At 34.1% G+C, this 25,181-nt stretch overlaps 1 protein-coding gene across 1 annotated transcript; it reads right to left on the reverse strand.

The window, feature by feature from the left end:
* Positions 1-4,130: 4,130 nt before the first annotated feature.
* On the reverse strand, positions 4,131-7,292 carry LOC121392695 (cytochrome b5-like; the record flags this gene model as incomplete). The annotated part of the gene is given in 8 exon segments (XM_041523799.1): positions 4,131-4,165; positions 5,219-5,334; positions 6,158-6,176; positions 6,178-6,195; positions 6,580-6,606; positions 6,609-6,634; positions 6,637-6,714; positions 7,232-7,292. Coding segments are annotated over 8 exon segments (380 nt in total), but the record flags the coding sequence as incomplete, so codon positions are not given.
* Positions 7,293-25,181: the final 17,889 nt, after the last annotated feature.

Raw genomic sequence — 25,181 nt, forward strand, 5'->3', positions numbered from 1 at the left:
AAATTTGTTATAAATTACATTGATCAGGTTTTACACCAAATAACATATTAATGTTCAGCATAATTGCAGGTATTCATTTAGAGCGAAACATACCAAATAGTTCTTTCTGGGACTATCGACATCAGAGTAAAACCAAGGAGGAAAGGAAAGTAAAGGAAGTCCGACACCTGCAAATCAGAATAAAATGATATAAAAAAAAATTATGTTAATTTTATAGGTCAAGGGAAATATAAAGTTGTTGCACCTCATTTAATAGATTCCAAAACGACTGGAAATAACAGCCCATGTGTTCGTACAAGATCACTATGGCAACAAAATAAGAGAGTGTAAGTAAACTGAAGCAGGCATGTATGAATTGGAACATTGTTTTTCTTTTTTTTTCCATACAATATACCAATAATACAATAATGTGTTAACTGTCCTTAATACAGAGCTGTCCCTCAATAGAGGTCTAAAACCTACTGTAAGTGAGGACTTTTGTCCTGGTCCTGTGTTAATATCTACTCTATTCTCGGTATTTGTTAATAGATCTGAACTATACGAATCATGGCATGCATGATAGATGCCATGCGGAATAAACTCACCAATTTTAGAAAAAGAACACACACATGAGCTACAGATGATGTGATTATCTCTTTCAGATAGAAACCCTGAGGACAACAGCCACACTAACTAACACAGCACGCCTCTCATTCAACAGCAACGTCACGCCTTCTCCTTTCATCTCGTAAAAATTGTTTCAAAATGGCCATTGTCTCAACATTTCCATTCTTGTGGAGGATACTTTTCTTCCCTTTCTCTTTGACCAGATCTCCCAGCTACACGATGCCTCCTAGGCCATGATTAGTTCTAGAGGGGAAATGATAATATTCTCACCGCTGGATTAAAGGTTGGTTAATGGGAGTGGCCTACTTGTTATTGAGTATGAAGACAGATGAACAACTTCGTTCCATGATCATCGGGTCACTGGCTGTATGATATATCATTTTATCAATGCTATGTTACAACGTTTCAGTACTTACTACTAACCTATGAAACACCTACGGGATTAGAGAGGATTATCATCAGAGTACTAGTATCGATACAACACAGTACAGTTCTACTCTTTCTCACTTGCCTTCTTCCCAGCGCAGTTCTTTGCTTTTTTTTGGAGGGATATTTTCATCACCCAATACTTAGGAATCAGACTGGGATATGATATTAACTGGTTGCTTAGTATTATTGGGTCAATCTATTGTAGCTGTTGGTACATTATAAACTATTACTGGCTTGTATGGGTTGGTCGGTTCTTATTGGGTATTACAACTGATTTCATCATCATCTTGAATAGTGCATTTGAGGTCATCATGGTTCAAGCATAGATTGTCCTTTGCAATTTCCAGGATAATGCTGCAGCGAAAAATTGCTGATTTTGTGCAGCTGCCTTCCAGCAATTTCTTGTATGCAAAGTTTTTGACTTTATATCAAATTCATTGCATCGTCTAGCGGCTACTTATCTTATTGGAGTTTTGTGGACTAGTGTTAGCATTGGATAGGCAGAGCTTAATTATCATTGCATGGATCTTAGAGGTGAGAAGCTTCTAGATCCAAAGAGAGAAAAAGCAAAAAAAAAAGAGAACAAGATCAATGTTGTAGTATTTTTTTCAGTGAATCTGTGGTTGACTTGTCGTTGTCCATTGCTCTTGTCTTTCCAGCTATTTTTTCCTTTTAACAATGGTCAAGGATTTTACATGTTTCAAATACAACCTTACCAATAAGCAAAGCAAGCATAGCAAACTCTTTTGATCTTTAGCGCAAACCATCATTGGTACTCCAATTATAGGTGTCTTAATTGACACTATGGCTATAATGGTACATGGGCAATGGCAGGCGGTTCTTCTTTTGTTACTACAGGAACTCACCTACTATTAATGCTCAGCAAATGGATTAAGTAAGTACTTACCATATTATTACAGGGAATGATGTATTCAATTGCCTACACTTTGTGGTATCCTGCTATTTTTCCACTCATAGCTGTACTTTGGTCAATGAAAAACAGGTGACTACAGCATACGGATTTACTTTTAGCATCTTAAGCTGGGATATGCCATTCTTGCCGTCATTATGTGGAGTTCTGGTTGATACAAGGGCCTATATGATACTGGAGTTGTGTTTGTTCTCATTCATTATTTAGTAATATTGTTGATGGGAGCATTGTTACTAAATGATGCTTTGTCAAAGGAAATCTAAAAGTCAACATATCAAGTCATGAAAAGAAACGACAGAAACAACTAGTTATTGTTAATACACATGAAAAAAAAATGAACGAGATCCATTGATCTAAAACAAAGTGCTTATACTGTTATCCGAAGAGAACCATCCCACTGCATTTAAAATGTCATCATTTATATTATTAAAGAAAACCAAGTTATCATAATAGAATGCTAATTTTAAGAGCAAGTACTTTCTTTTGTTAATATCATGGAACTCTAAATTGAACATAGACATTGTACAATTTTTTTTCAATTTTTTTTCACTGAAACTTGAGGGTGCCTTCAAAAGCTGCAAGGTTTGTCAGAAATAAAGTTGAACGTTTCTTTCAGTGATGCATTCCCAATGTTCAATTTTAAAATCAACGTGATTTATTTTATCTGGGTCTTGATTAATTTTTTTAAATCTCATTTCACCAAAGTATACTAATTTGTAAATCATTGTTGTTATATAAAGTGCCCTAGATATCACATACAAGTTGGTACCTAATTTTTGATTGTTTTAAATAATATTTATTACGATAACGATACCAAACAATAGCACATGTAACTGCCACTGCAGCTACACCAACTGCAAGAGCCACCACAAAGCCTTGAACTAAATAAAGAGAGGAGAGCCCACCCTGAAAATATCGTTCTATATCAACCATTAAGCCTACTAATAATTGAATCAATTAACGTCAATCATTATAACAATAACAATTACTACAATATATCTACTTTAAATTACAATAATATTAATTGACATGTGGCTTGAAAATTGTTCAAACCACATGTTCACTAAACATTTTAAAATGGCCACTAAGTTACACATATTTTCCTTCAAGTTTGTTGTTCACAGAAGCGTAAGAACAAAATTAACGCTATTGTTTACAAACTCAAAAAGACTGCTATATGCTGATATATATATATAATATCAAACTTATTTTGATGCATTTGTACTAAGAGACAACTTGAGTCATTTTGAGATCAGTTGGCCATTTTAAAGTGTTACACATGTGCTATTTTAAATTATAAATTATTTATTATATCTAATTCAAAGAAAGTTTCATTTTTCACACGTGAAAAAATCTAATCAAGATACAAAAATGAAGTCAATATAATAAGAGTTAGTCTCTAGTAATATCTATAGAATATAAACATATGCTACTGCAGCAATGATGGAGACCCTGCCAGTAAATAAGCAAAGAACTTGAACTAAAAGAGAAAGCACCATCTGTTAGTATGTGAGAAAAAGAGCCTGAGGTCTGGATAGACTGATTGTAAATTGATTTATATTTGATTGCTGTATCATAGAGACTTTAATTATTATTGTATTGTAAAGTCACTGAGGGAGACAGTTGATATGACTTTCAAAACACTAAAAATAAAAATATAAATCAATTATACAATCTGTGAATATACAATATATGGTTGAATGTCCAATGATTAGTTATACACAATCTTTATTATAACTCAAAATGACTCATATTTGGCTATTATAAAGAGGTTTTTCTGCTCGCTACATTTCCAAAACAGTCCTAAGATTGTTTTGGACCCGTGTGTGCAAAACATTCTACATTCATTATTTAGCTATTGTTATATGCAACTAATGAAAGAAAAACAACCACACATTGATACCCACTGCAGGGTTACTAATGACAGACTATTGGAAGCATTATGGTAACTTAAAAAAAAAACACTTAGAAATACTATATTACTGCATCATCATCATACAACTTGGCACAAAACTACTGTCAATTTTTTAAATCTTAAATGTTAATAAGTTTTGTTGTGTTTTTATAAACACCAAGACTATCTTAGGATAAAAAGCAATTTTCTTAAAGCTTTAATTCATGATAATTAAATGTTAAAGTGTTGTAATTTTCTGTTAACACTAACCTTCCACCTTCTGGAGGATCAGCTGATGTTTTTATCTGTGAAGAGAGAGAGTAAATTATAAAATTCACATATAAGAACAAAGTACAGTGAAACATTAATGATGCTCTTTCAAGTCAGGCTAGACATAACTAATGATTACAAATGTTAGTATGTTACAGTTTAAAATAAAAGAGTTCATAGAAAAATTAAATTTAAGTTTACATTAAAGAGTCATGGGACACAAAAAGGAGGGTCTGTGCCATCTTGAAAAATATCCTATACTTTTTGATGATGATGTTGTGTGTAGGTGATAAACATGTAGCCCTGCCTTAGGCCTGCCTATTTTCAAAAACTTGCAAAACCATTGTGACAAAAATAAAATCAAAGGACAGCATGGTAAGTATGAAGAAGAGCAAATATTGGTATTTCCATGAATAAGAGCAGAGTATCTATTTAGTAGTCCAAGAGTAGGGAGGCTACTATTCAAGGGCAGTGACTATTGAGGGAAAGCATTTATATTATAATATTATGGCTTTGATTATTTATATTATAAATAATCAGAGCCACTAATATAACAATTGATTCTGAACCTTTGTAATAAACTGTAGCTTTAGAACTCTATATATCAGCTAAGATATGATAGACAAAGCTTTGACAGTGATTTCAACCAGAAAAGATATGTCGAAGCAAAAGTTGCCATCGCACATTATATAACTTGGTTGTGAGGTTGAAAGTTCCTTTACACCAAAAAAAAAGGCAGCAGACACTTATATCTGACCAAGTCATTTGAAAACAAACTTAATTTTAATACACCACAGAGTAAGAGGAGGCTACTATTTGAAGGCAGTGTTTACTTGAGGAAATACAGTAGATAGATTGAGAGAACTACATTATCTTGTTTCAGTAATAATAGTACTAATTGACCATCGAGCCACACATCTTATGCATAGTTCAACTATTCTGTATATAGCAAGTGATATAACACTTCCTGTCCTTTAAACTATGCATATATTTATACTGAATAATTACATCCATTTATATACACAGTTACAATACCTATATTAAACACTATGTACATCAAAGGAAGACAATGACACATATTAACATACTGGAACACTTGGCTTGGTACCAGGTGCAGCTAACTCTCCTATTAAATAGTTCTGCTGTAATTCACGAGCATCAGGTGAGTGGCCAACATCCTCAAAGGCTTCAGTAGCATCCCTTCCTAGTGACATAAAGAAGACATATACACTTTCTGTCAACTAAGTGTGCCACTGTTTAAGGTGTTTCTTTGTTACTGTCACAAGTTTGCACAAGATGTTTTTACCAAATGTGAACCAGAGTCTGACAAAAGGGGTCTTATCATGCAAAAAGTTTTAACAACATGCTGAGTATAGAAAGGTCATTAAAGTTGGTATACATGAAGCACAATGTTTGTCCTTTCCACATACCAAATTATTGTAGATTCCTATTAAGATGGCTGCATAGTAATCATTTATATGCAAAGCGTTTGTTCGAACTTTTTGCATACTAAGACCCTTTTTGTTAGACTTGGTCACAAAACTTAGTAGACAATAGTAGTTATTAATAAGTTATGAAGTTGTCAAACGTGGTAAAATAACATCCACACAATATTAATTGCATACAAACTTTTATTTTGCATTTTTTGCCTCATAAAACATCCAGTTGAAGTTGAGGAGACTTTCCATCAACTGACTATTACCTTATACTTGTGACATTACTGTTTAAATAAGCAGAGATAGAAGTCAGAAAAAAAGGTATATTCAAAAAATAAAGTAGAAACATAGTTTAAAATGGCTTATAATCAGTTTTATTTAGTAGTAGTGGAGAGCAGGTGTCCACTTCCTTCCATTATAATAACTACAATACTATATTACAAAAGGTCAAGAATTATCACAACACCACCCACTACTTGGTCAATAAATTTTTGTAGCAGTGTCTAATTAATTTAGGGTGGCTAATCACTCAAAATTATAGGAGTATTGTGATTGTTATTACACATGACTGTACTATACAATATTACTAACCTGCTTGTTCTAACAAGACTTTCCTCACCACCAGGATGCTATGGGATAAACAAAATTAGCACAGCTGGACTAGCTACCATATTTCCTTAATCAAATGCTAATTTAAATAAATACCTGATCAAAAATGCTGTGACCAAAATAGGCACAGCAGGTATATTGATATTTGATTTTAAAATGAATAAAAGTACAAAGAGGCAAGTTTGCACGAGATGAGCATCATCTGTTCATGAAATTCTCTTAAACAGAATGGACTCCTACATACATTTCTTTTATACACTTAGTTTCCAAGCAGCCATTTGCATTTGTTTTGCCTAGCTCCTCATAAAATAAAGTCAATACACATGCAGGCAGTAACCAACCAAATTAATCCCAACATAGCGTCACATTTCAAATATAGTTTGACAGCTCAAAAAGTATTCTACCTCTTCCATAAACTTTGTCACATCATAGAGACTTTATCATGAACCACTATCCATAGCTGGCAGAATTGTTATGTTCAATAACTTCATCCCACGGAATCTTTCTTAATGGTCTGCTAGATGAAGGAATTTCCTCTTCTGCAATTCTTCATCTCCTAATGAAATTATAAAAATTATGTCTTATTTTTTCTCTGTATTCATGATTACCTGGCTGGAAATCTCGACTTTCTTCTTCTAAGTCAGCCATTTGACCCTTCTTTGACCACGTGTTAATCACGTGCGTTATTCACTTCCATGTTGCGTTATTTATAAGTAGAGGCGTATAGAGGGCGTGTCACGGAATAATCTGGACCCCCCGAAATAATTGTTCCCCCCGGAACAAATTATTTCAAAGTTTTAAATGAAAGGAAACGGCCGCCTTTGAAATGTAGTGACCCCCTTTATATATTTTCACACTTTTTCAAGTTCTCTGTCAGATGCCAGTAACATATCATTGAGCGACCATAAAATGGCATGCTTGAGCGCTTGGTGTTACATAGATCTACTGGACGAACGGAGAAATACCCCTATGTTAATGGACTTCAGGATGTGACACTAGGACTTACTTTGTCATTTGCTGATACACAACAGAGGAGTTTGTTCAAATTTTACATACTGGACATGCCCACTGGGTAACGTTTTTCCAACATTGGTTGCAAAGATGGGGAAATCAACATCTTCGATAGCTATCCCCCAGTCACTACAAACACACCTACTAGACCAGATTGCAGCACTGCTTGCAACTCCAAGATCTACCATCAATATTAGATATATGGACACCCAACTGCAGTGTGGTTCAAACGACTGTGGCATCTTCGCCATTGCATTTGCTACAACCCTAGCAAATGGGAATCAACCTGGGGCTTTTCCATTTTGACAGCCACAAATGCGAAAGCACTTGATACACTGTCTAGAAACACAGTGTCTCTCAGACTTTCCAGTTCAGCGAAGAAGGAGAAGAGGAAATGTAGTTAAGCATTCATATGCTCTGTACATCTACTGTTCCTGTAGAATGCCTGAACGTCCAGGATGTACAATGGTGCATGCTCTACCTGTGGAGAGTGGTTCCATGTCGGTTGGTATGTGTGACTATACCCACTGAAATTTTAGACTCATCTACAAAGTGGTCCTGTAACAAGTGTATTTAGTATAGTGTCAACACATTGCAACATAGAGATTATTAATTATTCGTGATGGTCTTTATGTTTTAGTTTTGTTGAAATATTAGTCCCAGGGGCAATATATTATGAAAAAGAAGGACCTAGGGGGGATTTATTATTTCAGAGAGGGTTCATATATTTCAACATGCCACTGAAATATAAGTTCCAGGGGGATCAAATATTGCAAAATATTAGAACCGGGGGGAACAAATTAAGGGGGAACCAATTTTTTGTGACAGGCGTATTAGGAAGTAAGTAGCAAGAGCTCGAATGCTCTATCTTTTTATATAATCAAACGAAATTACTGGGAGATTTGATAGTAAGCTTATACTTGACATGGGCTGTCAAAGAAAACGACTGTATTATATATTTTATGTATTCTGTTTGTAGCAACTACTACTAAAGAATGGCTGAAAATGCTAGTGACAATAACGATCATATAATCATTAATGGATCCATCAAGTATGCTCACGATACAATTACGATGATACTGAGCCCACCTGACAAACGTAGGAAAGGTGGTCTGTTCATGCCTCAGTGGAGTCAAAAGGAGCTATCAATAATATCAGACTATGTGAAGAGCTACACTTCAAAGAAGCTATGGAGAAACGTGATACAAAATGGAGCTATAAATTATCAATTGGTTAGTTAGTGTATATACTATGTGATGTACAAATTTGTTGTTTAATGAGAAATAAATTGATATTATGCATCATGTAGGTTTTTATTTTGAGCTAAGAATTTGTATAACAATCTTATCTCAATTATTGAACAGGGTGTTTTTCCATATCAGTTTACAGTACCAATAGTACTCTGTTTTACATTATATCTGCTTTGAGTAATAGTTTGGCATCATTCAATTATCATGAGTACGGTTCCAGTCAGGTTTGTGGGTGTTTTATTTCCTTATTAGGGCGATCCCACTGTGTTTGGTAACCTACCTCCTCATCCTGCTATCACTGAGGCACTCAAGAAGCTGTGGATACTGGAAAGTATAATGGCTGATGGACATTCTAAAGGTATGAAAGATGATAGTTTAAGTTTTAATATTCTCTCTCTCTCACTCTCTCAGGTCTACCTCATGTCAGAGAAGCTGTAGCAAGGAAATTTTCAGTAATTAATGAGTCACCATTAACATCTGAGGTACAGTAAATATATATAATAACATGCACATGATTATTTATATAGTAAGATCTGATAATATACAATAGTTGCAATAAGTGCAAATTTTACAAGTTAACTATAATTATTACTAAATGAAATTCTATACTTACAAAGTCCCATATATGGACTAAAATAGACAGTGTGGGTTATCTATTGGTATGATGGTTTTGGATCACATGTTTCATACACTAACATTGGTATAATTGCCATGATTCAATTTCAATTTTGCAGAGCTGTTAGATGTTAGACAAATAACCTATTGTATATTAGCTACTGATACAATGATATTTTTCATAGCATTTTATAGCTGTAGATGTTAGACAATAACCTATTGTATATTAGCTACTGATACAATAATGTTTTCCATAGCATTTTATTTATGCTTAGACAAAAACTATTACACCTGTTTAGAGAGAGAGAGAGAGAAAGAGTTTTTACTAGATACTTTCTCTCCACTCATTAGGATGTGATCCTAACTAACGCATGTTCTGGTGCTCCTAGACCTCTCAATAAATGTATTATGCAATGCTGGTCAAAATATACTAGTACCTAACCCATATTTTGCAGTCTATCGCTGTTTAGCAGGTGCTAAGCAAGTGGAGATCGATATTATAATCTTAAGTGAATCTCTTAATTAATTCATTAATTGTCTCGTGCATATGTTTTCTTGTACACATTGATCCATTTCTCCCTGTATCAATCCATTTATCTGCTTCTATCCATCCATTCATTTTGCTTGTCTCTATTATAGCCTGACCAAAACTGGGAGGCCGATCTCGAGGATATGGAGCAGCTGGTAGATGATAACACAGCTGCTATTATCATTACTAATCCAAGTAATCCTTGTGGTTCTGTCTACTCAAAAGTCTCACATCTCAGAGCTTGCTGATTGTAAGTTTTGTAAAAAGTATTGTTCCAAGTTTATTTATTAGTAATTCTTGGTCTTTAAAAAGACCACAAATTTTACTGTTACTTAGTATAAAGGTTTTGTATAATAATAATGTATAATATGTAATATATTTAATTCACCAATCAAAATTAGTTCTATTTTAATTACTAAAAGTCAATAGGCAAATTTAAATCAACTAAACAATATCAGCTGAAACATGTACAGTATGAGGTGAACAATAATATACTCCAAAATAAATGTCTGGTAGATTGTATTGCAGTACATATATTATCATCTCTCAAGTCAATCAAGTACTGTGTGGTCTGTACATAATAATGCTATTAGAATTACTAATAGTAATCTTTTATCGAGGATAAAATTATCTTAGTTAATTGAAGGGACATCCTCGTTATATTAAAAAACTCTTTCCCCTTGCATAGAGATTGTTATATTACATTAGATAAAGAGTAAATCCCCTACTTAATGTAAACTCATATATGTTTGTTATATTGTTAGTTGCTGACAGACATTGTCTACCTGTTATCAGTGATGAGATCTACGCTGAGATGATATTTCCGGGACATACTTTTCATTGCAATTGCATCGTGACCCCCAAAGTCCCTGCTCTGATCTGTGGAGGCACAGGTAAACAGTTCTTAATACCAGGCTGGAGATTGGGATGGATCTGATTCAGATCCAGTCGATGCTTTTAAAGATAAGTAAGCATTATTATATACTTTACTGTGTTTTCATATTTTATGATATTTGTTATATATATTGTTTGCTTGTGATTTTTTAATGCTTTTTTCTTTTTTTCTCATCTTAAAGGTTCGGGAAGGATTAGCAAGATTAGCTATGAAAATTTTTGGGACCCAGTACAGTTGTACAAGCAGCTGGTACCGATATTTTTTGACAATGTTCCCAAAGAGTTTCATGAAAGGAATATTAAAGTTTTCATGTAAGACTTGATATTATCATGTCAGTGATAATTCTTTGTACACTACAGGAAAATGCTACCTTGGTTTACGAAGGGTTATCTCAGTTCCTGGACTAAACCTGTTTATGCCAGCTGGTGCTATGTATTTAATGGTGGGAATAGATATTGGTCACTTCCCTGAATTTAAAGATGACATTGACTTCACAAAACAACTTTTATTGAGCAGTCCGTTATTTTGTTTGCCTGGACAAGTAAGAAAATGAGAATGAATAGATATAGATAGGTTTATTTATCTCATCCGTCTCTCTCTTCCTCTCTCTTTCTTCCCCACCACACACAACAAAGGCCCTAGATATCCCAACTTTTTCAGGATTGTTTTAGTGATGCCTCAAGATAAGGATCAGGGAAGCTTGCCATCGGATTACAGTCTTCTGTCAAAGCATATCATTAAGGCAGTGATACTAATAAAGAATATTTTTTTTAATGATATATTCTAACCACCATAATATACAGTAATAATTAGTTAGTATATCACAATATTTTTTAAAACTTTATCTTATTTAAATTTTATTTTACAATGTTGCAAGTTTTCACAGGTATTTATTAATAAAATTAATGACAATATTTTTGAAACATAAGACAATATAATTGCTATTGTTTTAGCTTACTGAGTACTTCAATCAGTGTACATTAGTATTCAATCGTGTACATGAGATAAATGCTGAGTGTCAATCAGTGTACATGAAATAAATACTGAGTGTCAATCAGTGTACATGAGATAAAATACTGAGTATCAATCAGTGTACTTGAGATAAATACTGAGTGTCAACTCAGTGTACTTGAGATAAATCTGAGTATCCCATCAGTACAATACTATAGTGTATTGTTCATTACATAAAAAAAAAAAAAAAAAAAAAAAAAAAAAAAAAAAAAAAAAAAAAAAAAAAAAAAAAAAAAAAAAATATAATAAAAAAAAAAAAAAAAAAAAAAAAAAACAAAAAAAAAAAAAAAAAAAACAAAAAAAAAAAAAAAAAAAAAAAAAAAAAAAAAAAAAAAAAAAAAAAAAAAAAAAAAAAAAAAAAAAAAAACAAAAAAAAAAAAAAAAAAAAAAAAAAAAAAAAAAAAAAAAAAAAAAAAAAAAACCACTATTTAGAAAGGTCACCTCTCAGTTATTGTCCACCCAGTTAGAAGTTTAGACCACAGATTTATATTGAGAGGCTCTTGTTCAGAACTTGTGTGCAAAAGCAACATAAAAGTATGTACTACATACAATTACTGTTAACATTTTATAACTATGTTATAATAATGTATTATGATGTCGTTATACTTGAAAGAAGTGATTAATTTTAAAGAGAAAAAGGAACACAATTTAACAATAATAATGATATATATTTAACAATCAACATATTATGTATGAAACAATAAAATTACATAGCTGAATTAAACAATCAAAATAATTTGATTTTACGAATTTGGAATGATACAAATAATTAATACAGTAAGGAATAACTACACTATTGTTATAATATTAATTAAACAAAAACAAATTAATAATAAATTACATTCTGTAGCTATACTGATAATAATGTACAATAAACCAACTAATTAAATAATTCATTTTTATATGAAAGCTATTACTGCCATAATGTAACTAATAATAACAATGGCATATATTATCTCATATAAACAATATTATTACTTACAATACTACATATATTCGGCGAATATAATACATTATTACTACTAAGTTGATTGAATGTTTTTTTCACTTTTTCCATATTATTCTTAGTTATATAATAGATATTACAATACAGGGGCTATACGCACTACATTGAATGAAGAAGGCTCTCAATGGAGTCTCCAATTTAATGGGGGTTCTCCCCATTCTGGTGGATGCGGTGGAAGGGGCATTCGTCCATGGCCATGGTTTGGTGGAGGAGGGTGTGGTCCATGACCATGATGATGTGGACCATATGAGCAGGTCCAGGTGATGGAGCAAGAGGTCCACCCATAGGTGGCCCTCCTCTAGGAGGTGGTGGTCCAGCTGGAAGTGGGTGTGGTGCATGTGATAGTCATGCATTGGACCAGGGACTCGATGATGTCCAGGGTCCTGGACCAGGTGGAATGGGTCCTGTCTGTGGTTGGGTGCCATACGCATAGGAGATGGCACCATACCCATCATAGGAGGATGATGAGAAGGGGGTGGAGTAGTAGGTGGAGTTGGATGAGGTGAAGGAGCAGGAGACATAGAAGGCAAACTTGAACCATCAGGAGTGTTAGTACGAAAGTTATGAACAGGTCGGAATTGCATATCATGAGGTGGAAGAGGATGATGAGGAGGTGGGCCATTCCCCCCTTGGAGGAGGATGGGGTCCCATCATGTGAGACGGTGGAGTTGGACCTCCATACCCATCCCAAAAATGTGGGCCTCCCGGTGCAAGAGACAGGGGGAGGAGGAGGTGGATGGTGTGGACGATGCATAGGTTCCGGTGATTGAACAAAATCATCATGTACCATCCTACCACGGTTAAGAGAGTGGACGTGACGGTCATGAGGTGGATAGGGGGTGGGCATACCTGGATACGGATCACTCCCATAGTGAAACTGACTGGGACCACCTGGTCGCATCATTTCATGGTCATAAGGACCAGAAAAATGTGCCACCATGATGTCTCATATCTCTGTCATCTTGAGAATGATTCATTGGTATCTCTTGAGAAAATGATCCACGTGATCCTAGCATATCAAAAGGCTCTTGCTGAGAAAGAGGATCTCCGTAAGTAGACGAGTTAGAGGAGAGGGAGGGATGACGTCTATGTCCTATGAGACCCAGGTGCTTGATTGAATGGTAACTGAAATTCACGTCATCTGGAAGACTGAGACTGTCGGAGTCTAGCTGTGGTCGACCGACTCCTCCACCTACTCCCAAAGGTATGGAGTGACACGATGCACTAGACTAAAGGAGAAGACATTACTATTTTTGACAATAATGTTTGCAATCACTTACGCTGATCGTCCAGGCCAGCTCATCACGGGAACTTCTAAACCCATAAATTCATTATCACGGCTGTCTCTCCTAATGAGAGTGAAAAAAGTGAGTTGTAAGAAATCAAATAAAATCTACATTCTTCTTATGATAGTAGACTGTACAGATAATAAGATCAAATATCACAAACTATGTAGGCAGAGAAGACACACTTATTGACAGCAAGGCAACTGCCCTCTTTAATAAATTCTTAACATAGCAAACCAATCAAAAAAGGACATTACAGAATAAGACTATGATAATGTCAACTATTTAGCTCAAATTCCCTTTATGTTGATCCATCCATCCCATCCATTTCACTCTAGTCACAAACCCTGAAGTTTCAGAATCGCTATCAGACGATACTGTGTGCATACACAGGAAGGGTCCAAGACCTTTACTGAAGAAGTTTCCCAGACCCCAATTTCCACCTTCAACATCCTCCATATATCCAGATGAAATTCGGTCATTTCGTTTCAAGCTTCCAGTTCCACGAGGATGCATAACAATTCCTGAATCTATAGATGCCATGATGAATTGGATACAAGATGAGGATTAGATGGACGCATTTACATCGACAGTTTCTCCGCCCACCACTTGACTTTGTTGTAATGTATCTTTCATTATTATCGTTGCTTAGAAATTCAGCTTTGCCAAGTTCTTCTCTGGACACGCCCTCTTTTTGCTTGCCATTTTGATGCCAATAGAAACTGTTTTCATATCCAAAGTCATTTCTATCAAGATAGTTAAAAACTTTGTCAAAGTCAGCAGGCGTTGCTGCTGTATAGAATCCAGAGTTTTCTCAGTGTGAAGGATTGTTTACTTGGTTTTTTATCTGCAAGAAAACAAACACAGTATTAAAAGTATCACAATTAAATAACAATACATTGTATGTTGTACGCAACAAACTGTACAACTGTCCTTAACACAGAGGTGTCCCTTACATTGAAATATACTAAGTATTAGTAATGAGGGCTAAAACAAGTGTCCCTTTATATGTAGTAACAATATTATACTGTTTTTCTATATGTAATTATTGTCATGAGTATCTTTTGCACACACCACTGTCACGTTTCTTCAGCTGTTCTCTCTCTTCTCTTTACGGAGAGCAACTATAACGACGAGATTGTTTTTGATTCAGATTTTGTCAAAGCTAGCACACTAGCCTGCGTCAAACCACATGAGATGTCCTCATGTCCAGAAGGAAGATAATGTGTAATGTCTTCAGAATCATCAACAAAGTGATGTGCTTTTACTGTAGTGACACTACTAGCAATTGTACTAATACTCTCGTCACTATTGGTGCGATTGTAGATTAGAGAATGGCTTAGAACCACGCACTAAACTACCACTACGACTGCGATCTGAACGACACATGAACCTTCTAATGAAGGAGACGTCCCACTTGAAGGACGATTAGAATCAGCTAAGTCCAAGCTTTCTCCATCACTGGAGGGCAGACGGCCCAGCAGACGGAAGCTCAATTGTCTCGTCTTTACTGCTTGAAGACTCGGGACTTGAATAAAATGTAGGGGGTCTTGTGTTGACTGTATTTTAGACCCTTTCGTGTTTTTCGACTGTTTTGAGTGTATCATTGATGTTGGTGTATTGTTGAGAGATAATCATTGTTAGCATGTGTACTTCCACTAGAATAGTTGGTACATTATTAATACTTGACCTAGAAATGAGAGAGAAACATTCTTGAGAGAGAGAAGAGAGAGAGGGAGAGAGGGAGAGGGAGAGAGAGAGAGAGAGAGAGAGAGAGAGAGAGAGAAAGAGAGAGATGCTGCTTACAGCTCATTAACAAAGTCCACCAAAGAAAGCTCTAAAGTGTAAGTTGTCTCAATAATTCCCCCAGGAATGCATCAGATGGTAATAAACGAGAGAGGAGGAGAAGTGGTGACATAGTCTTCTACTAACCACCTACATAAACAATATAGAGATTTAAACACAAACAAGAATGATTCATTGTCATATATTATCCTATCTGTTATATTATATGACACATAGGCCAGCTCATGTGACACAGGAGGTTAAGTGCTGTTAATTTTAGATACCCTTGGGAATAAAATACCGTTCTATTAGTAGACAGAGTGGAGTGATATATATATTTGTTAAAAGCATATATAATATAGAACATGATCGGACAAAAGCCACATCAGAACTAATTACAATTAACACATGTTACTGGTATGTTGTGTAAATGAAGTCTGACCCTCTTTCAGCATAGATGTACTATAGCTTCATCTCACTCATCCATTATCACATATTAGTCTATTTTTTTTACCATTCGCCATTTCCTTCTACTATGCATTTATTTCATATAACAATGCATCCATATTATTCCCTATGTATCTATTACAATAATATACTGATTAATATCTTACCAAGTACTCTGTACAGTAATGACAAGTTTTGATTCTCCTTTAGTAGAAATAGTACATACAACTTCTCTGTGTGGTGAGGGTCGAATTAATACCTATGAGAGAGAAAGAGTGAGTGAGTGAGTGTGAGTGAGTGAGTGAGGGGAAGAGATTACTTTTATAGCCCATGTTTGGAGATGTTGACTTATTACAACATGTCACAGTTAACTTATACCTTTGCAGTTTCAGATATATACATATATGTCATATCTATGGAACTTGTATATAAATATATATTAAATTAATTCAGTTCTATATGCACAGACACAAAAAAGGGAGATTTTGCTGAATGTATGATTGTTATCACAAACACTCCATTACAGGAAATTATCCAGTGACAAACACTTTTGTATTACAGCTTTTAAATCCAGCACGTTTCTAATATTGATTTGCTAGATTGCTAGAACACGATGGCTAGTCTTACGGCATTCTACAAATACAGTTAGTACATGTCTCTTACAACCCAGGCTACTGGCAGGAGTATTTAGTACAAGCGTTCACATGCAACATGCCAATACCAATTAGATTTCCCTAGAAGAGTTGTCGGCTGTTTTAAGCTGAAGTCTGGTAATGGAAGAGCATACTTCATTGAGAACATGAATGCAAGTCATGGATTTTTTCAGAAGCAAAGTTTTCTGCCTATGTGTTTCTGGTAATGTAGTAGCCATCCTCTTCTATAGCCATCTGGAGAGAAAGAGAGACAGAGAAGTCATTCAGTCCAGTAATGAAATCAGATCGTTGAAATCATATCCCCCCTACCCATCCAACAAATAAAACATAACTCTATATACACAGTAATATGTACAATTGCGGTTGGTGTGTGAAGTGATCTTGATATGGTAATGTTATACAATGTGGGGAGCATGTGTGAAGAAGGCACTTAGTACACCAAACTATGCCAAATACATATACCAATGCTATCAATACTAACACTACACTATAATACAAGTACTATATAAATAAGTGTTATAATTCTAAGCTATATAACACATATACTAACTACTGATTATGCAGACATAACAAGAAGTCTCTATACAATAGCAGTGTACACCACCCACTGGCTCACCACTACAAGTCACTGTCAACAAACAATACAAATATATGTACATATACATGTAATTAATTATGTCTTAAATGCTATATATAATGCATAAAAACGATATATATATCAACACAAAAGCTTTGTCTTGTGTTTGTAAAAGTACATCACAAGTATATACATGCACATATACATGTGATCAAGACATGTCCGTGTAAAATTTCAATGGAACAAGGCAATTTTGAATTATTTTATGTCATGTGCAACTAATGAATTGATAAAATCAAAAGTTTCAATGAATTTTTTTCAGAAAAATTATACACATTTGTTGAAGAGAGAGAAAGGGAGGGCCAGAGGGAGGAAGTTTGATTAAAAGTAAATATTTTAAATTAAGTATTTGTATCTAATTTGTATAATTTGTATAATGACCTACAGCTATTTCCAAAACTGTTGCTATCATTTTAGTTCCTATTACAATGTACTTCCAATTATAAATTTTCATTCTGTCATGTCCTCTATTTCAATTTAACAACAAGATTGTCTCTTTCAAAGTACCAGTTTCTCTAATTTTCAAATCTCGTATTTATACTTACCAATTTTTTCTTGTATGTTGTCTTCGATCCTGAGGCCCCGCCCATTCTTTTGGAACCGACTATAAAAGCAGTCCTTGGAATATCTCTTTCATTAGTTGTTCTTTCTCTTGTCGACTTTGAGGATGAGGTGCCCCAGCACCAACTGCTTCAAGCTCACTACAGCAATCCTAAAAAGAGACAGCATTCATTCATTCTATCCCATCTAATAATACATCTATACATCTATTATTACAACACTTACTTTCAAAGCTAGTTCAATACCCTTGAGTTAAGGTGAAATCCTCCTGAAACAACCATTGAAGACCCTTTAGTTTTTTCTAGCTCATTGACAAAAGACTGCAAAAAAATAAAATGTTCTTATAATATATGTTGGATGTTTATTAGTATTAAAATAGATTAGCCAGTTGTAGAACTATCACTTAAGCTTACAAAGTGTTTAAACTAGATGGCAAAAGGTTTAAAGTTTGATGTTTAACACTAACAAGATGGTGTTGTCACAATGCTCAAGCAATTAATATTTATACTTATATGGGCATAATTTACTGACAGAGTATGTAGCCCAAAATTAGGTTAGCAATTAATTTAAACTCATTAATAATTAAGTGATAACTGAGCGAATGGACTTCCCGTTACAGCCACTGCTGGACATTAATAGATAGAGCAGAACCTCTCATAACTCACAAGATAGAAGACCTCTATATTGAGGACATTTCTTCTAGTCCCATACTAATACTTTAGTGTATTATACAACCTCTATATTGAGGACATTTGTTCTAGTCTCATACTAATACTTTAGTGTATTATATAACCTCTATATTGAGAACACTTGTTCTAGTCCATACTAATACTTTAGTGTATTATACAACCTCTTTATTGAGGACACTTGTTCTAGTCCCATACTAATACTTAGTATATTATACAACCTCTTTATTGAGGACACTTGTTCTAGTCCCATACTAATACTTTAGTGTATTATACAACCTCTATAATTAGGACACTTCTATACTTACAACCATTTCCATGGTCACAAAGTGCCCACTATAGAGAGGTTTCACTAGAAGTCTTAATAGCCACATGTGCCAGGTGGCACTTTTAAAAACACACACACATGTGTGCTAAAAGACACACAAGGAGAGAGATACCTTACACATGTAAGAACCAACACATGACTCCTTAACAAGTATGTATACTTCAAATTTGTAGCAATATACCTTTAAAAGCAATGTCCTCTCATAGATACCATATTTGTGTTAACATTGCAAGGAGAGGGAAATGTATTAGTTAATGATAATGTAATTATACCCACTAGAAAAGCATTGGATTTTCAGTATATGTAACTACATGTGGTAGTAAGCACTGCATACACATATATGTAATCGTTCATTTAATGGTTATAGTATGATGAACACACTGGCCTAACTACAGACTATGTGTTGTATAGCAATAACACACTTCACTAGCCAAATAACATATTGCTCTACCCTATTACACCCTATGTAATATAGCAACACACTGCCCTGGCTATAGAGCATGTGGCAAGCACAAAGCCCTGCCTACTGCCCAGGACATGTGTCAAGCACATGCAACAATACACTATGTTATATTAATAAGGTGGTTTAGTACATGTCCTGAATAATATAAATTAATATAATAACATATGTCTTGTTGGTCTTGTCTAACGAAGCAACTCAAAATCTCAAAACAATAAGATCAAAAGCCTCTTACTAGAGTCAAAAATCTATAATCTTTATTCTCATGTGATCATCATATTAAATTCAAGTGGATGGATAAAAGAATCATTTAATTAATTATCAAATCATTGCACGTATAATATAGCTGATAATGCATATTTGGTATGATGTGAGATAGCCATAGTTATCTCAAATATGCATTATTTAGGTAGGGGTTTACTCATGGCTTTAACATATCACATGTTTTACTGGAATATACTGGTTAGATGCGTACGAGATGACATGTAATGAAATATACTGAAAGTTAGTGTTTGATTATGAGCAATACAAAGCAACTATGTATAGATTACTGAAATATACTGAGACATCATGCTTCACTAAAGAATGACTACTGAAGTATACAGACATAAATACTGAGAGTTATATAGTCACACACACACACATTCCAAAACAATTACTCCATACCAGTAATGAATCGATTGATTACTCCTGAAAATGTCAACAAGCTAACCACAATGTGACCACAATAGTAGTCAAAATGACTGATGTGTGATTATCCATCACATAACACTACCATGGTCTGGCACCCATGTTACCTAACAATGCACAATTTAAAATACATCCACACATATAATAGATGTATACTGAATACACATGCTTTTGTTCAAATATTAATTGTATTAACTGAATTAATAATAACACTGGTACTGTTAAAGGTTTGTGGGTCATTAATAGTATAACAAACAAACATATAACATACATATAGCTATACTCTATTTCTATGTCAACTTATTGTAAGAGACAAAATACCCAGACAATCAGGCACCCAGAAAACAGGCCCAGTAACAAGACAGCTTGTATGTTAATTGTGCATTCATTTACTGGTAGTTCAGGGTCCTTACGTATGGTCAGAACTTACCTTGAGAAGCAAGTCTACTTTTTTATTTAATGCTTTCTTTGTTTGTCTCCGGTAGCTCATCCCCTCCGCCATATGTCAAGCATTGATATCACTGCGAGATAGATTTCCAATTGTACGTAAATTTCGATAAATCTAAAAGAAACAATATTTTGTCATCCAAATACCACATACATGTCTGTAGATATGTACATGTACATGTCTAGAACATCTAACAATTTGCTAAGCCAATTATAATATGAAAAAATGGACAGGTATTTGGCAAAGAGAAACAAGAATGGACGCATAATTAAACAATACAATGGTCAATACTTTTAAACAGTCATATCACAGTGAATAGAACACGTTACTGAAGTGATTCGTAAGTTTTCTCTCTTGCCTACTCACCTGGGCAGCAGCCAACCAACTTAAGGTGGCGTCTTCGATTGAGGCAGAGTTCTGTATATCAACAAGACTTTTAGCAAGATCTTTGTACATGCTGAGAGGACACATTGTATTGCCAGCAAGTGTCAAAATTTGAGCTTGAAATTCTAAAATACTCAGAAAGCAAGACCCTAAATTCTGAGGAAAAGAAAGAAACAAAATTATTTATGGCTGGTATATATATCTCTCATTATGAAAGTATGTAAAATCAAGCGATGGACACAAATATAAATCATGACATTGTTTCTAATGTAAATAACATGAGATTATCATTAATATAGTCAGTATGGTTGGCTGTGTGGCATGTAGGAGGACAATACAAAGTGACTATTATTACATATTATAGCTCATTCCATCCTTAAATATGCAAGATGTCATATGTCTGGTCATAGTTTATGTAAATAACCATACAAGTGAAAAAAATTGAAACATCTGTTAGAAAGACTATTATAAAAATGAAAACACTACTTCAAAAGCATAAAAAAGAGACATAAAGTAAGTCAACAACATTAGATATTGTTTACATTATTACATTATCATAGACTAATGTGTTATGAATTTACTAAAAATACTATAATCTTGTGGAATTTAGAGATTAGCAATTAACCAAGGTTATGGCTTAAAATAGAACAGATGGAACAGGTTGCCTTAAAAGGACATAACACCTATCTGTATACATTTATATAGTACAACTATGTACATACATTCTACATGTACATATTTACATGTAATGAATACATGCATATGTAATATTTACATGTATACATGTACATGTACAGGAAGACAATAACGCCACAAAACATTATTCAAATTGTTTGATCTGAGACATCGAGGAAGTACAATTTATAAATAAAAAGCAAAAATGTATACTAACTATACAGAACATCAAAGACAACTTGGTAAAAATGTACAATTTATAACATTATAGAGCACCAATGTATACACCAGGAACATGCATGTACTGTGTCTAAAAACTGCCACAATTATACAATTTATAGTGTCAATTAAAACTGTCAACCTCTATGAATTTTATAAGCTTTGAATTCAAAGAAAAACATACTAAATTTAAACTAAAACATTAACAAACAAAGTTTTTCTTAAATAAACTGACCTTGACCCGTGAAGAGTTTAAATCATCTATGGCCTTGGTTAACTGGGACTCTTGATTTAATAGTTCTTGTTGTGCTGTCTTCAACTTGTCTCTGAATGATCTCCTTTTCTTTGTGATGTTTGAGTCAACTCTTCTGATGTCCTCCATGTGACTCTGAGTTGAGTCATATCTAGTTAATAACTTGGCATAAACGTCCAGGCTGTTTCGTAGAGAACTGACGGAGGGACCGACTTTTTTACAAGCAGACTCAAACTCTTGCTGAAGTATTTCTTGCTGGGCATATTTTTTCTAATAAGTGTTCACAGGCTTCTTTATATCTGAGGACTACCATTAGAAGTGGTGTGTTTGTCCAGAGCTGTCTCTAATAAGGAGGCTAACTGACATCCCGTCTTGCAATAGTTATTCAGAGAAACTAACCACTCATCGAAGCATTTTGGTATTTCCGTTAGGGAAGAGTCCATCTTTTCAAAGCGATGTCTACGCAGTTTATACTCTGCCTTCGGCGAGTTTTGTTCCGACCCTCCGTCAGTTGTTCTATTGCCGTTGACTAAGGGAAAGCCACTTGATACTAGATCCACTGCCATGACGCTTATAGGTTCATATCACAAAAAGTAGACGAAGTTCTCACACCGCTTAAAGTAGTTCTAGACAAAGTAACTAATTATAACTTTAGTATATTATAAGTACAACTCGCCACAGAAAGTTAGAAAGAGATGGACGAAGTCCAACAGAGAAAGTGTAGGCAGTGCTTTTTGCAACATCATAGATACCATCCCCCCACGTCCAACCATCCATATATTCAAGTCCGGAAAAGGGAGGGTTTAAAGATAGGTTACCATAACAACGGTTTGATTAGTGGTTGTGGCTAACAAATTATTATAAGGTTGCATGTCACGTCATCTACGCTAATACTTACTAAAAATTTGCGAATATCCTAGAAAAGGTGACTATAATATTAGGTGAGGGCAGATCAAAGGGGAAGCTCTTCAAAAGAATCTACTGTTTAATCGTTTACACACAACTCCATTTCACTTACTGGGATATCTTGAAGGTATAAAAATACTAATCAGTAGCGTAGTCTTAGCTGTTTTAAATGCTGTCAATAAAATAACTAGAGAATCAAGTACATGTACCTTATATTAAGCTTTGTGGCAGGCCCTGTCAATACAGTCAAACAATAGACAATAGAGTGGTCAAATGATTGCAGTGCCAATATACTTTGTCCAATTTGAGTTTGTGCCCATTCCCCGTGAAATATATCTCAAGTAAGGAATAAGCTAGATAGAAATGGTTTGTACCATTCAATATGTGTAAAAACCAGAGTGCTAGTTGTTCAGAAAATAGTAAATTAGAATCTTATATGTAAAATTAATGGTGTTTTCTGTATTCCACAATGATGTGATGTCTTTACATATCATTAAAGAAAGCTTGCAAAATTGTAGCAAGAAATTAATGACCTTTGCTCTTTTATTAACACACTGCTCTAATTTTAGTCAGGTTTTCTTTATATTACAGATAGCTTTCACACACTATGGCTTTTTACCTCTTCGTATGATTATTTTTAATGCTAAGTTGTATAGCCTTCCTAAGTATTGGCTTCATTGCAGGAACAAAGTCCCAACAAACCTTTATATGGCTGGAGAAAGTAAGTACATATTTTATTATTTAGTAATGATAGTTTGATGTACTTTCATCTCTTTTTGCTGTAGAGTCTTGTTTCATAGAGGAGGAAGCTATACGATGAGAATGTTTTTATTGGCATTTGGTTTTTTCACTCGATCAAAGTTAAAGGAAAGAGAGCGTCCTTTCAAGAGGCTCCTATTAAAATAGTAGCACCACATTCGTCAGTATGTGACTATACTCCTTATGTATTGGTTGTGTCCCTTCCTTTATAAGTAAAATGGAAAACAAAAAATTGCCTTTCTTTGGATGTGAGTTTCTGAGTGTGCATAGCATATCTAAGATTTCTGTATGTATGTAACAATACTATAACTGAAAAAAATCATTTTATAATTGTTTTGGAAGATATTGACTTTGCAGTGAAATACTAACTAGAGCTACAAAGACTGCACAATTAGTGACAGCGTCTGTGAAGAGTAGTAGCTAGAAATACAAGCTAGCTTTAAGGATTGTTAGTTACAACCCATTGTTGTAGCACTCACAATTAGGGCTAATAAAATTCTTTGGTCAGTTGGAGGTTAGAGGATGTGGTTTAATTATACAGCAAAAAACATAACAGTAAACATGTGGTCTAAAATGATTATAATAACACTATGTACCATACAATAAACTATAAATGTTATCATGATTACTATGTTAAAGTTGAATATTATTTGTGTCATTGACATCATATGATTGTCTTATCATCTTTATTATTTCTGTATGGTCCTGTAGATTGTTTTAATTATGGATGCAAGTGTATTTTCGTTGATCGAACTGATCCTAACTGTGCTGAAAAGTTGCATGAGGACATTATGTCAAGAATAAACTCTAAGGATGAATGGCCTGATATATTGATATATCCTGAAGGTTGGTTTACTGTATGAATAGATGGACAGATTGTAATAATGCATAATGTATTAAAGGAACGACAACCAATTCAAAATCATGATTCGATTTAAATTAGGTGAGTAATTGTTTTAGTGACTAAACCAGTTTGTTGTGTTGTAAATGTGTACGCAGGTGCATTTAAGCCTCAAGTACCAGTGCAACCTATATCGATCAGATTTCCCAACAGATTGGTATGTTAGGATTGATTGTGACTGTCAGAAAACTCTCTCTCTCTCTCTCTCTCTCTCTCTCTCTCTCTCTCTCTTTTCTCTCTCTTTCGCTCTCTTTCTCTCTCTCTAGAACACTATGGTTTGGGCTGATGATAGTTTTGGAGTGTAAGTAATTTACAGTCATTTAATAATTATTTAATCATTTTCTTACATTACAGAGTGGCTTCATTTTATTTAACATTTTGTCAATTCTACAACAATCTAGAAGTAGAGGTATAATATATATATATACAATATTTTGTTATAGTAAATCAATGAAAATTCCATCTTGTGTATATAAGAGATAATTTGAAAAAATTTAGAAAAATTGATAAAAATACAAAATTTAACCCTTCATCAATTTTAATGTTACTTAATGCACAGTATCATAAAACAAACTGATCATGATAAGCAATGATATTGTAGCAAGTTGTAT

Source organism: Gigantopelta aegis, unplaced genomic scaffold (genome assembly GCF_016097555.1).
Source record: "Gigantopelta aegis isolate Gae_Host unplaced genomic scaffold, Gae_host_genome ctg4309_pilon_pilon, whole genome shotgun sequence".
Lineage (NCBI taxonomy): Eukaryota > Metazoa > Mollusca > Gastropoda > Neomphalida > Peltospiridae > Gigantopelta > Gigantopelta aegis.